Source organism: Ruditapes philippinarum, unplaced genomic scaffold (assembly GCF_026571515.1).
Source record: "Ruditapes philippinarum isolate M1 unplaced genomic scaffold, ASM2657151v2 ctg4193_1_1_1_1, whole genome shotgun sequence".
Taxonomy (NCBI): Eukaryota; Metazoa; Mollusca; class Bivalvia; order Venerida; family Veneridae; genus Ruditapes; species Ruditapes philippinarum.
The window spans coordinates 113,529-128,675 of NW_026865962.1; the positions used below are offsets into that span (position 1 = coordinate 113,529).

Below are 15,147 nucleotides of genomic sequence, written 5' to 3' on the forward strand. Positions count from 1 at the left end.
CTGATTATCATACTTTTAACAGAAACAATTCTCATTAGTTATATCGATAGCGAAATAATTCTATATTTTTCTAGGGTTTTTGAGAAAAAATGATAGAATTTGTTAAAAACATACGACCTCTCACATACTTGTTGTACATATACGGGCGGTGCATTAATTATTAACGAATACTATACCACAAAGGAAAAGTAATAGAAAATCGCAACCTCTGGATCAGATTGAAGACTTTTTGGAGCGGAAACGATTAATTATTCAGAACTATACAATGAATTATTAAAATGAAAATGATAATGTTTTCTCTATAGAAGACTATAGCAACATTGCATGCAGTAAAATGGGTTGTCGCCCAAGCCGAAATTCACTTGGTCGGATTGCTGACAGTACTTCAGAGTATAATCGTTGCTATATTAAAGAACTGGACAAAGCTCGTCGGAAACAAAAGAAGTCAGCTCTAAGTGGACGCAGACGCGCCCCAACATATAATGCATTTTCATCAACCTCAAAATGTTATGAAAGGGACGAGGGTGCCTCGAAAATTACAGTTCGATTGTCTACGGATGGCTCTATGTTAGAAATTGAACAATATGACATTGACTTTACATCAAATAATGACTTGATCTCAGAGGCTTCAAACGACAGTGATGGAATAGAAATGCGACCAGTTGGTGAAGGATTTACATCAAAAGATATTCTCCAAAATAAGAGATTTTCATATGGCCGTTGTGGAAGTGCACCATTACTCGCTTCAGTCTCTTTAGATCCATCATCTTTAAATATCTGCAAGCCAAGTTCTTCTGGAGCACTTGGAAATATCGATGTAAAACAGGCATCTGATGCATCGGATATAAGCAAGGATTCAATAAGCATTGCTAATTCTAACGCTGTAACTGAAGACCATGTTCATTCTATTGTTGCTGTCAATGTACACTATGAAGAAAGATTAAAATACGAAAAGTCGGCATTGCCAAATAAAGACAAAGATGATATTAAAGAGGGTTTTCAGAAACGTGATCATTGTATTGGTGACGCAGAACATACTGGAAAATTATCTCTGGACAAAGGACAGCAGAAACAGTGTATCGATGAACAGTCGGTCACCAGGCTAATAAAAGGTGATAATATTGAAAACTGTGGTGACATTCATAGGTCAACAGGCGGTGCTTTTACAAAATGTTTGTGTAAAGGTATTGGCAAAACTATTTGTTCAACCAACGAAAGCGACAGGCAGAATAAGTCTTCTGAGTGTATGTATTGTGTCTTGACGGATGGTTCAAATTTTAAACTGGTGTCTAAAAACGAATCAAAATCGGGTTATAAGGAAATTGCTTCAGACTGTGATAAGTTGCATGAAACTAGCCATATTAAATCAGTAGATAAACTAAAGCATACTGAAGAAATCAATAAAACAGACAAAAGGCATAGGCTAATTGAAAACAAGAATGCTTGCGATCGATTTCTTTCCTATTGTTTTCTGTGTGAAAAGAATAAATGGAAGAACGAAGAGGCGTATTATGCCTGTATGAATAATAAATGCCACACTTTGATATCGCCTAATAGTCGAGATTTGGGGACGGATTCAAACGCAAATGTTTGTTGTTGCAGACGATATTCATCACACGAACTTCAAAAATGTATTCCCCGGTGTAATACAAATACAGATATAGACAATAGATATTCATCATTAAAAGCAGACGACAAAATGTCGGTTTCATATCAAACTAGACCAAACAGCTCAAATTCTCGTGATGCGTACAAGTACCATCCCATGAACGCAAGGAACATTGTCATTGCCAATATTGATTTCCAAGAAAATGAACGCTGCAAAGATGTATCGGGTCAATCGCCATTTTCTCCTAATGAATCTAATGTATTAAATTCTGATCATTTGCAATGTCGTCAGTTATCTGAAAAAACAAAGCACGCCTGTCCTTCCAAAGAGTGTCTTGAGATTATTTGTTGGGAGAACATGGGGAATTACAGTGGGATCCGACACACATGTTGTGATAAATGTGAAACCGTTACTATGGAAACTAATGATGTCTCCGAGACAACGCTACGAAATGATGGACAAATAAGATGTTATCATTCTTCAGCCGTCATAGACGAAACACAATTTTCCAGGAAAGGAAACCAACGTTTATATTGCAACGGTAAGAACAAAAATAGTAGAAAAAGTATAACGTAAGAAGGTCTTATTTAAACCCAAATTTAAAAACATATGATTATATAAACATTCTCATCCTTAATCTAAAGTTGATTAAGATTTTAATATTTTTTATCTGAGACATAAGTTAAGCATATGAAGTAATAAAAAAATCATTTTAAATGTATGAAATTTTTTAGCCCCAATGCATTCAAACTAGGAAGCGTTTCATTTTCAACCAAGTTTTGAAGAGAAAAAAGAACTATATGAAAATGCAAAAAGAAAGTTTCATATTTGTATTCGAAAAAACCCAGAATGAAATAAATTTGTTACCTTTTTTGTACTTTGGCTTTGATAAAATTAAGGAAGGAAACCTAATCAAAATAGAATTAAATCCTGAATGCCAAACAAGTGCCAACTAAGCAAATTTACCATTTTACTTTTAGAGGCTTTACCCAACGTTGCATGATTGACGTTATTTTCATCTCTGTTTGCTAAAAAACGGTATACACGAACACACTGTGCTTGTTTTTTGTTGTTATATTATAACAATTTGACATTTTGTAGCATTTGTAGCATTATGTTTTGTTTTTCAATGTTGTTGAATGAACTCTTTTTACTTCCTTTCATTTCCTGCTTTCAAATATATTTCTATTTTGTGCATGGATTTTTTCATGTTTTTTATTCCATTAGATTTCTTTAAAACAATGCTTCGTGAGTATGAACAAAACAGCATTAATTTACTTTTATTTGATAAGTCAATCAATTTAGATTTTTAAGTTAGATAGAATATTTAACATTAAATGTTTAATTTCTAATTAGAATTTCATTGAATTACAGTGAAGAAATATATTGCTGAGGACTGGTGTTAAAGTTTCACTTTATGAATCTTAATCATATTAAGCTTATACTTTTATGGAAGAGTATGTATTAGCTTAAAACGTTTTTTTTTCTAATTAATACCAAAGGTATGATAAAAAGAACTGAGCAAACCTCTTTTGTCGGTCACAAAATGGATATCATAAATAGCAGTTCTTAGAATAATCTCGGAAAGGGAGATGCATAAAATGAGTTATCCAAACAACATTCAATTTAGTAATTAAATACATATAATAAGATATACATGTAAATAAACACAAAAACATCATCATAAAGAGCATGAATAACATCACTTAAAATGAGTCAATTCAAAGAACACAAGCATAATTTGATTTATTTTACAAACACTAATCTTCTAAATCAATCATATATATCATTGATACAATTTTCATTTACAAATTATTTATCAAATATAATGCATAATAGGTTTCATTTCATAATGGCATAGTTACGATGAAGTTCATGTAAAAAGTAGTAATGATAATTGTTTAAATAGAAGGCAAAGGTATTTACTAGTAAATAAGTAAATAATTAATTCAGGCAATTATGATTTTTTTCATTAGACCTTCCCCACACTTTCTGCAACCGAACATCACTGAATCTGCGTTGTGTTATTTTTTTCTGTTTAATCTTCACGTAGCACCAACACATTTGGAGACTTTCCAGCTTTACTGGTGGAAAAACCCCGGGTGCCCCTCCGTGCTTTAGTTCAAGCACGATCGGGCATCTGAATAGAACCACCGATGTTTCGGAAACAAACTGTATAGCTTCCTCACATGACAGAATCAAAAGTTCCTTAAGAGTTTCTAACACAGGGCGAGGAGGGGCCAGTGCTTTGAAGCACCACTCGCTCACGGAATAAACTTGTATTTCTAGACAAAAAAAAAAATAGCCGCTATCAAGATACCACTAGCTTTCATCTTGCGTGACGATTTCTGTTAATGTAATACCAATAAAATAATTCCCGTGATTCAAGTGTAAACATGATATGTTTTAACAAATTAACATCTCCCTGTCTGAGTAGATTATTCTAATATCGATTTACAGTCATAAAATAGTACAATGTCACTGTCTCACATTCCATAGAATGTTTCTTCATTTATAGCCCATTAAGCCTAAAAATACTATCATATTCATTTTTCAAAAGTTTTTTTATTTTGTTGCCTGGTTACAGTTTCCCAAAAGATGCTCATGAGGCATGTTCTTGAGCCTCCATGTTTTGCTTCTTTTGCGTTTTAACAGTTAGTACTTTATAGTGATTCAGTATTTTGTATAAAAGACAAAATGCCAGTTTGTTTACATTTTGCCTCTTTGATCACAAATTATGACACATTTAACGCGCTATTTGCTTCAGGTGATAAACAACCCAAATGCTCTAAATCCATTATTACAACATGATTAAAAGTATGTTTTCCCAAATTTGTTTTAACCGAAAGAAACTGTTTTCATTTATAAGGCTTGGTGGACATTTTTTGTTTGTATCTTTTAAAAAATTCAGACCAAAAGAAACATGTTTAGAATGTTCATTTAGTTGCAATTCTTTACATATACCATCAATTCTATACATATACCATCTTTTAACTGCTTGTGTGTATTTCATTTGTGTGTATTTGCTTGGGCGATTTATCAATTTCTTTTGTCCACAATACTGATGTATTGAAAGAATTATCAAAGCTCTATAATTTCACACGCTCGGGGTGTTGCCGACTACCATAAGACCTGAACTACTCGCCTATCTAGGAACAAATGAGAATGCTATAGCATCGGTTTATTTTAGAATATTCATACTAATATTATAAAATTCCTTCTAATTTTAGAATATTCTTTCTAATTTTAGAATATCGAATATCCGTTATTGTTCTTGTTTATAGTGTTTGCACTGAATTATACAGTAGCGTTTGGAGTTAAACGATGTGAAATCTTTATGTCCCTCGGCAGAAGTAAATCATCTTCAATGATTGAATTTGGAGAAGACTTTAGTCTTTCATATAAAATCAATATATCAAGTATATATTTTATACTAGCGTGGGTGTTTAATTTCTTTAGTCGGTAACTGCATAACTACAAAAAAAAAGATTATCGATATACTAACATAGACTATCAGACAGTGAAATATTACACTCAAGGATATTGAAAAAATTCAAAAACGGTATACATTTCAGATGACACTCCCTTATGGTACGTCAATGTAATTTACCAGACAAAAATGGTTATGTTTTTATTACGTAAAACGAATTTTATGACTGTATATTTTTCACAACGATGACGAACAGTTCTTACATTTATTATTTTGCGTAATTACCATGGATACGAAACTTCGCCATGTAAGACCTATCTTTACAATGTCGCTTTGACGTAATTCACAACAATAAAGAAAAGAAATATCAAGAAAAAAAAGAAGAGAAAACAACAATAACAAAATTCGACAAACAATTATTCATACTAGTAAATCGACTAAAAATAATTTCAAACACTTAATTGGTTAGTGTTCATAAGTGAGCATTTTGATAAATTAAATTTGTCACACGGCTGTGCCGTTCTTTACCAGTTTAATTTTGTAAATGCTCATGTAAAAACACTATTTAGCCAGAAAATCCTGCTGCTTTTAAAGGGATACTCAGGCAAATTAATGACAATAAATATCAAAATGATCTTATCAAACTCAAATCAAGCTAAAATGACATTTTTTAAAGTCCTCAGATAAATTACTGTCTAAATTCTATATATTTTTGGTTTAAGCGTAAATATATCCATATACATGCATGTTGAAAGAAATTTTGAAGTCGACGGAATCACCGAGTAGTTTTTAAACCAGTTTTGTGACTTTAACAAACCCTGGAAGTTACAATAACAGATATTGTGGATATTGTATTATTGAAATAAGTCTAAGTCATTCATTTGACATGTTCTTGAACTTTTTTCCAAAGATCACTCTGACAACCTTTGTGAAATCATAACGCTCTAACTTGACACGCATGGGTCAGGTTTGAAAACCACCATTTAATACTTTATATTGAGAAAAAAATTGTTCCTGTGACTGCCCTGAGGACATTTACAGAATAATGAAGGAAAAATTCAAAGCGAAGAAATAAAAATATTGCCTCTGTCTCTCTTTAAACTATAAATACCATTTTTATGAAGTCAACAAATCACATCTGTCACAGGGTGGTATCTAATGAAAGTGACAATTGTGACAAACACCGCACATTGAATAACGTCAGATAGCTTTTTAGCCAATGAGAACCGACAATAGAGCTTAATGAATATAACAAGAACTGACTGATGAAAGTAATCCTACGTCATGTCTTTTAATGTTACTTATAACTGCTACAGACAGTAAAAATATGCTAACTTTGTATATGTTAGCCCTAGAATAATCTTCATCATTATAAGATAACTTATTTACACTATTTGGTCGAAAATATCAATGGGAGAATTTCTGTTACCTAAAACATTTGTTTTTTAAAACGTCATCAGTAAGTGTGTAGCTTGGTTAGAATTTGTGTAGATCGATTTCTTATATTAGGGCCTGTAGGGACATGAACTTCAAATAATTTACTTTTTGCTTTGGATTGTAGGAAATGCGTTTTGGTGTTTATTTAGTCAGGGATTTTCAAAGATTACGAAATAGTCATTTTTTTCTCACTTTCCTGACACGACATACATGGTCTATAAGAAGCTTCGCCACACTATGTACTTGTTTAAAAACACATGTTTTCATTTCTTATCGCATATTCTAATACAAAATGGTATTTTTCTAGTCAGCAAAATGATTGTAAAATATATGTTGAATGTTAATTACAGTAAGAATAATGGTTTTCTTAATTAAGTGATATTATTTCAGCCGCTAGTTCCTGTCAAATGGATTTAAGTGTTGTTGTTTTTTAATGTCAATTTACCCTGTTCCTTAATTTTGCAATTTATGTTTACAAAACAAACAAAAACACAGAATTTTCCGTAAATATATTTTTGTGATCGTGTGAAAAGTTTAATTTATGAAAAGAGTGAGGCACGCCACAGTCTATGAATATTTTAGACAGGTTTTATATTTCATCGTGAATATCTATTTACTGATAGAATTGAATTAAATTATTGACCTGTATTTATATTGTTGCAAATAGCTTTCTCAAGTGTTTTTCTTGTCATGTCTTATTTGTTTATAGCTATTGATACGATTACTGGTACAGTGAGAATGCAAATTATTTAACGTGTAGGTCATTTTGCAGACTTTTAATTCCTGTAATGCATCTTAATTTCGTTTTCGACAAGATCATTCAACTGGAGAGCGGTCTGTACCATTGGCCATTTTAATAGTGTACTAAATTTTTTAATTATCATCAATTTGGATTGAATTATTTACATAATAAAATACTTATTAAGACTTAATAATCGAATGGTTTATATAGTTATGTTTGTTTATGCATTATTTACAGAAGTATAATGTATGTTGTTTATACATTTTAATCATACGTTTTATGTTTGCTGAATTAAAGGTGTAAATTAAATGTAAAATGAACAAACATGTCATGAGATATTTTATATCTTTAAACATTTTCATGGTATGTAATTAATGTATCACCATGTTAAAGTTGCATGCCTTCAGATGAGAAAAACGATTTCAAGGAAATCAAAATATGAAAAGAAAATTCACGGTCAATTGACTGCTTTGAAGCATAATCACAAAATAAAATTACAGGAAATTAAAAACCTTTTTAATACACTAAAGGTAGAATTTCATTGTAAATCATAGTCAAAGATTTGAGATATGATTATTTATGCATATTAACATCATAATTGATTATATATTGATAAAAAAAACCCGACAGACACAGTTTGTAAATATTTATTACAATAAAATATGAAAAAGGTATACGCGCAGAGGTTAGCTATAATTAAAATTCCCGCGCTAAGTCGCAGTGGTGCTTGGGATAATCACTTGATACTGTAAATGACAGCCATTTTACGACAGTTTATCCTGCCGAAAAGATATGAAAAAATACTTGCAATTCAAAGTTTGCTGGCTACATAAAGATTATCGATTTACTCTTTGCATACTTTTTCTCTGCCTGAGTATAATAATATTGACGTGTTTTCAGTGGCTTAAACCATCACGTTCATACCAATACACATGTAGGTGTGAACTAATTTCGTGTTCATTAAAATTATTCCGTAAATAGACATATATCAATCTTATTTACAAATGAATTGATTAAACAACAATCCCAGAAGCATTTAAGATAATAACAATCATTGGAAAAAAATTAACGCATATAAATTGTAAATTTGTGTATGACAACTCAACCTCCTAAACAAAACATAATAGACTCAACCAAAACATACGCCTGCTTCTTCACCTAACTATGTAGTTGCATGACCATGATTAGCAATTTAGCAAACCAAATCTAAGAGATAAACCTATTGTAAAAAATAATACTATGACCACAGCAGATTTCGTACAGAAAAAATGAGCATAGTATTATTTTAACTAACTTTTTAGCTTGATTGTTTCGTAGTTTGCTTTCACTATATCAAATTTGATATTGTTGTGTGGATGCGGTGATATTTTGTGTTGTACTTTGATTTCTTTCCTACAGGTAAGTCTGTTTTTTACTGTTCGTGTTATAATTATCTCTATACAATTCATCAAAATACCATCATGAACTCTGTCAGCAGGCTATTGATGTACATTTTGTAAATGTTTATCGTAGTTTTAGTACGTAAACATCAAAGTAATAAAATGGCATTGTTAAAAGAAACGTGTAACTACTATGAGACTATGGATTGCTATGCTAGAACTCTGAATTCAAAAGGAATTTTTAATTTAATATATTCAAGAAGGGCCGGTATGCTATGTTGCTTAGCTATGTTCAAGAGGGGTAAATTAAATTGATATGGTATGCTATGTTGCTACGCTATATTCAAGAGGGTTATAATTAAATTGATATGGAATGCTATGTTTATACACTGAATTCAAGATAGGTAAATAAAATTGATATGGTATGCTATGTTTTTACCCTGAATTCAAGATGGGTAAATTAAATTGATATGGTATGCTATGTTTTTACGCTGAATTCAAGAGGGGTAATTTAAATTGATATGGTATGCTATGTTGCTACGCTGAATTCAAGAGGGGTAAATTAAATTGATATGTTATGCAATGTTGCTACGCTGAATTCAAGAGGGGTAAATTAAATTGACATGATATGCTATGTTTTTACGCTGAATTCAAGAGGGGTAATTTAAATTGATATGGTATTCTATGTAACTACACCGATATTAATATGATTGGCGTCCGCGCCGAAGCGCCGCGCCCTTATGGAATGAAATCAGATTTTGTGAAAGGGCGACAGCAACTTCTCGAGCCTTTTAGTCGGTAATAATAAAAGCCGACCATTCCGATCGGTATGAGGGTGCTTGATTATTAATTAAGAATGAAATGTCGCGATATGTTACAATGAATAGCGAACTAGAGAATTTCGCAATGCAAACACTTTCAAATGAAAATAACCTTTTCCGTCAATAAATCGCGCTCTTCGTTTTCTTTTTAATTTATTTATCATTTTGTAGTACACAGTGGGTTATCATGGTATGTTATTGTTGTACATGTCAGTTGATGACCTAAATATTCCGAAAATCTATTTATAGATATACCTTTTTTTCACTTCTATCGGTAATTACCGGTCTCTCCCGGTCTATTTTGACCGGGATTTACTAGTGACCGGCGAATAGTACCACACGTTTATTGTCCGGTCTCTCCCGGTTTTGGAGTAGATGTTTGATATCGTTACAATTAAAAAAACCAAACAAAACAACAACAACAATAGCATGTTTCATTTTATCTATATGAGATAAAAACAATAAAAATGTACAATAATTGAGAAAAATGTACATTTTTATGGTATTAATATGACATTATCAACTTTGAAACATTTTATTTAATTTGTTATCCGTGTTTAGTAAAGATGCCGAGGAATTATTCAAAGTTACGAATTAGATTTTATGAATTATTCAATTGATTGATAATTTGAAAAATGATAAAGAAAAATACAAATGTACATGTTACATGGTTTAAGAATAAACAATATTATATAAATTGAAAGATAAACCATCATTTACTGACTTTTTCCAGTTACGTTTTGACTTATAATCGTCGGTTAATATGACAATTGAATTCTTAAAAATTATTTAACAATTTAAATAAAAAAAAAGAGTAGTAAAAACTCCGTATTAAAATAGCACAAAAAAACGCAAAAAAAAAGAAAAGAAAACAATATTTATAAAATTTGTATTTTTTTTATTAAAATTAATAGATATTACATTTATTGTATAATAAACAATTATGCTCAACATGATCAACATGGTAATATAACCAGTGTCATATTTTTACTAAGTGTGAACAGATACCTTAAGGGGGTCTTCGCTAATAGCGATAACATAATAAGGGACAATTACAAAGGTGTGGTACGTGTTGATCATGCGTTACACATATGGATTATAAATGATTGTATACATGTATATCCGTTGCTATTAATAACCACGATCATAAAGACATAACAAGTAATATTCTAATCTCTAGCATGCCAATCAAAGTTCATAATGAACAATGTCTTTCGTCCGCTCATTCATAAGTGATATACATTTCTGGTAGTTTATAAGAATATCTTGTCATCATATGTCTACTAGTTCATCTTCACTTGCTGCATTTCTTGCTTGGACGCCCTTTGATGCTTTGCATCAATGCTTTTCTTGTATATATGCTATGTTGCTACGCTGAATTCAAGAGGGGTAATTTAAATTGATATGATATTCTATGTAACTTCACCGATATGAAAAGGAGTGGTGTTTTAATCTTTTTTTGATAAACTATGTTGCGATATTAAATATAAAAGGAGTGTTTAAATTTGATATGATTTATTTTGTTGCTACATTGAATATAAAAAGTGTATTTTAATTTGATGTGATTTACTATGTTGATACCCTGAATTAAAGAGTTCAATGTATTTTAATTTAATATGATTGGCAATGTTTTTACATTGAATTAAAAAGATACATTTTAATCTTGATATGATACGTTGCTTTGTTTAGGTAGATAAACTTACTTCTGTATTGTGCAACAGCATTGTAAAAAAAATTTAATACATGATTACCAATAAAACATATATACATGAGAAATTAAACAAAATAAACGGAATCGTAAAACAAAAAACTAAATCCCATTTTTCATTGTGGTCTTTAAGTGCTAATGGTTTTGACATTTACAGATGCATGAAAAGAGGAAAACTTGTATACATAGTTTGTTGGATACAATTTATTTCTACCTTTAAGCATCAAAGAGGCAGCATATGAAGATAATGACATTTGACTGACAATTTAAAATTATATCTTTATATAGAAGATTGTAGTTTGTTCCATAGGCCACATGCATTATATAATTTGTAAATTTTAATGTTAATTATGAGAAGAAAGTGATTTCTTTTTCATAATACGATATAATTTCACATGTTAATTGCTGGCAATATATTATTTTATAAATTATTTGGTTTGTTTTTAAAATACAGTTTATTTTCGATTTTTGTTTGCTTTGTTTCTACAGGTTTATTCCCTCATATTGTACATTCCCCATTGACACATGTTATTTTCTATTTTGCATTTTAGGAGGATGTAGTTATTTTCGTATTTGCTTATTCTGATATAGTTTATGAAACAAATTTTGAACAAACTACTGTTACACGAATGCCCGTGTAGATTCTACTTATTTGAAATAATAAAGAATCTAATAAAAAGTAAATGAAATAAAAAAAAAACATTGATAAAAAGCAATTATAGAATATCTAATGAAGAGTTAATATCTCGGTACAGCATAATGCTCTGATCGGATCATATTTTATTCTTGTATTAAACAAGATGAATTATTGATACAGTAGATTGGTTAGATTAAGTTCCGAATCTTAGATGACACGCTTTGGTTGTTTTATTCTATATGATTACTTTGAAATATTTGCATGTGAGGCAAACCTCGGCAACTGTAAATTTATGTTCATTGCTACAAATACACATTCAAAAGTCCTGTCTTACACACTTTTTATTTATACAGATTATTTAGACAACACAGAAGACGATATTTATCACGATGCATGTGGTTGCCAACAATGTACTTACGTCACTGCTACGTCACAGTGTCAAGAATATGCTGATTCATTGAGCGATGATGACGTCTCAGCCGGAAATGAAATTTCCCCGAAGACCAACGAAAATCACCGACTTGCTTTATCGAACGTCGGATGTTGCGAATATGATTCAATAGTGTCCGGCGATATTTGGCGATATAATCATATCGTTAAAAATACTGACGATTATGATATCGGAAATGACGATAGTGACGATTCTGATTCAAGTGACGATTACAGAGACGATGAATATGTGGATGCTATGGAAACAACTTATGTTTGAATCGTATTTCAATTAAATTATAATGTACCTTAAGTTATGTGTATTGCGCTTAAAATGTATAAAACGCTAATGGACATAGAAAAACGATAATGTGTGTTATCGTGTTTCAATAATATCAGTGACGTCAACAAAGGAAGCTAGATCTAGTTTCATGTTTGAACAGAAAAGAACAACAACAACCCATTTAGTGTAAAGTTCGGATCGGGGTCTTTGGAAACTAGTCTTATCAATCAAATAAATCCATTATCTTTTCAATAATACATACTTCAATACAATTTATGTTACGTCGATATTCACTAGATTATCGTTTACATTGTATGTGTAATAGAAAGAGCATCGAAACACGAGGCTATCTGATTTACAAGTACGAGGGGACGCAGCCCCCGAGTATAAATCAGATTGCCGAGTGTTTTGAAGTTCTTTCTCTTTTGTATCATAGTCAAAAATAAAAACACGTTCCCTGATGTCACAATATAAAACCCCAGAAAAAAGGAAGGAACTAATGAACGAGCATCTGAATATGATATTGCTATCGCTTTCCCTTTCGCTGTCGTCACAATATCTAAACCCCAGACAAAATGAACCAATCAATGGGCATGCTCTGCAGTGCGGGTAACTGATACCTGCACTCCAGTTAACGCAATGTGCATGTATATGTATACGATTTAACTCTGACACATTTTCAACAGAAAGGTCCCAAAACTATGATACAATATCTATATACAAGGCTGCTGTAATACTTGTCACGTGACTGTGCATATAACACAGTATTTAACACACATGCTTGTTTTTATAATATTGAACTTGGTCATTTCATCTCCACCTACTTTTTCATCCAATGAAAAGGCCTAAATTCGAAAATTTTCTGGTTGTTAACTAGTATTTTTTAAAAAAAATAGCTGTCGTCAACAGCGATTTTTTGACCATTTGTTGTTTTTTGTGAACCACAGTTCCATACGTTTTCTCAATTTATCATCACAAATCGCAATATATCTGAATAAGTACGCTGTTAAATCAAAACATTTATTTTTCAGTAAATAATTTGATGTATATAGTACATTGTAAATGTTACTGTTTTGACATTGGAACAATGTATAAGATTCTAAATAAATTGTTAATAAATCAACTATGTTGTTTTATTTTTGAACAACAGCTTTTCAAAAAAAATCTTTTGTAAAATTTATGAAAAGCAACTCTAATTTTCTTTTTTTAACAATTTTGTTGTCGACCATTTCCAATGTCCTTTAGAGCATAAACATAGTTCAACAATAACTTGCTTCACCAGCTTAAATAAATTGTTTAAATTCGGAAAAGCTTTGTATTATGCAGATTGTTTTTTAAGAAATGTCAAAAATCATTTACATTATTTGCAATAATTGTTGAGATGATCAAAATGTTTTTTAAGAAACATTTTACCGTCAAAATATGGACAATATCATTTAATCAAATACAAAAATCTCCATGATTTATCATACATAAAGGCTATGTTCAAATTTATTAAACTCATATGTGTTATTTATAGATAATAATTTATACCAAAATGACATTTAACTCATCAAATTTACAAATTCAAAGAACAACAACACTAAGTGATTGTTGAATTGAGCTGCAAAGAAACCAATTCTAGTTAATATAATATAGTTCATTTTGTCTCTATTGTAGTTAAAGCTTGTGATTTTTTAACCAATTTCGAGACCTTATCCTGAAACTAACCAGTGCTGCTGTAATATAAGTAAATATTGCTTTGACCTACGATGTTAAGAGATACACCTTCACTTCTAGGCCACCTCTTCTCTTTATTGTTTTTCTTTCGATAACAAAATTGAACAATACACATATAAAACATAAAAGCATATAATTTCACTAAATGCTTTATGTTTTTTTTTTCAAGAAAGTTTGTTTTATTTAAATTGCATAGACGGCTATTTTTGTCTTATAAGTGACGGTTTCTAGTAAATTCACAAATAATTCTAAGACGATCATATTTCTAGAGGTATGTCACTCTTTTTCAATGTTATACCTCCGACAGATAACCAAGGTTTATTAGGGATAATCCGTAATAGTTTTGCTGCAATCTATTACATTTGCCATTCATGAATGCATTGCATATAGGGACACTTATGTTACGTAAACATGTACTTTGAATAACCCCACAGAGATGTTATTTGAAAATATATTGTCTTTTGTAAATGTCAACCATGGGTACATGTATCAACCCATGATTGACATTTTCTCAAACGGTTACCACATACATGACTCTTTAATTTTCGACCGAATGCCATCTAAAATCAATAAGACTTGCTGTTAAATTTGCAGGAAATAACTAAATAATAATAGAATTTTCATTGGTAATTTTAAATTTATAAACTGAAATCTTTGAATCTTATTGGCAATTCTTAAATATGTAAAATAATATAAAGAATCTTTCTGAAAAAGATTCATGCGTGTATTTTTTAATATAATCTAAAGGAGTTCCGGAAACGAACTTTGTTCTTAAGTTTTTCAGAGTTTTAAGTTCTTTCCCTTTCTAGTCTAGTTTTTCCGATTTCTAAATTCTGTTTAACCATGTTTTCACCCACAAAAAATACATTCTTAATAATTATATATCATTTGTTAAACTTTACGTTATATCAGAAAATATAACAAAAACAGGTGACCGTTGAGATACATGTATC

At 30.7% G+C, this 15,147-nt stretch overlaps 1 protein-coding gene across 2 annotated transcripts; it reads left to right on the forward strand.

Annotated features, from left to right (window-relative positions):
- Window positions 1–139: 139 nt before the first annotated feature.
- LOC132730878 (uncharacterized) lies at window positions 140–13,547 on the forward strand. Of its 2 annotated transcripts, none has more exons than XM_060716956.1 (2): window positions 140–2,150; window positions 12,117–13,547. In XM_060716956.1, exons 1-2 carry the CDS (start codon window positions 335–337, stop codon window positions 12,470–12,472), a joined length of 2,172 nt encoding a protein of 723 aa, XP_060572939.1. In that variant the 5' UTR covers window positions 140–334; the 3' UTR covers window positions 12,473–13,547. The 2 variants fall into 2 exon arrangements, with proteins under 2 accessions (XP_060572939.1, XP_060572941.1); XM_060716958.1 differs by lacking the exon at window positions 12,117–13,547 and adding an exon at window positions 2,590–2,647.
- Window positions 13,548–15,147: the final 1,600 nt, after the last annotated feature.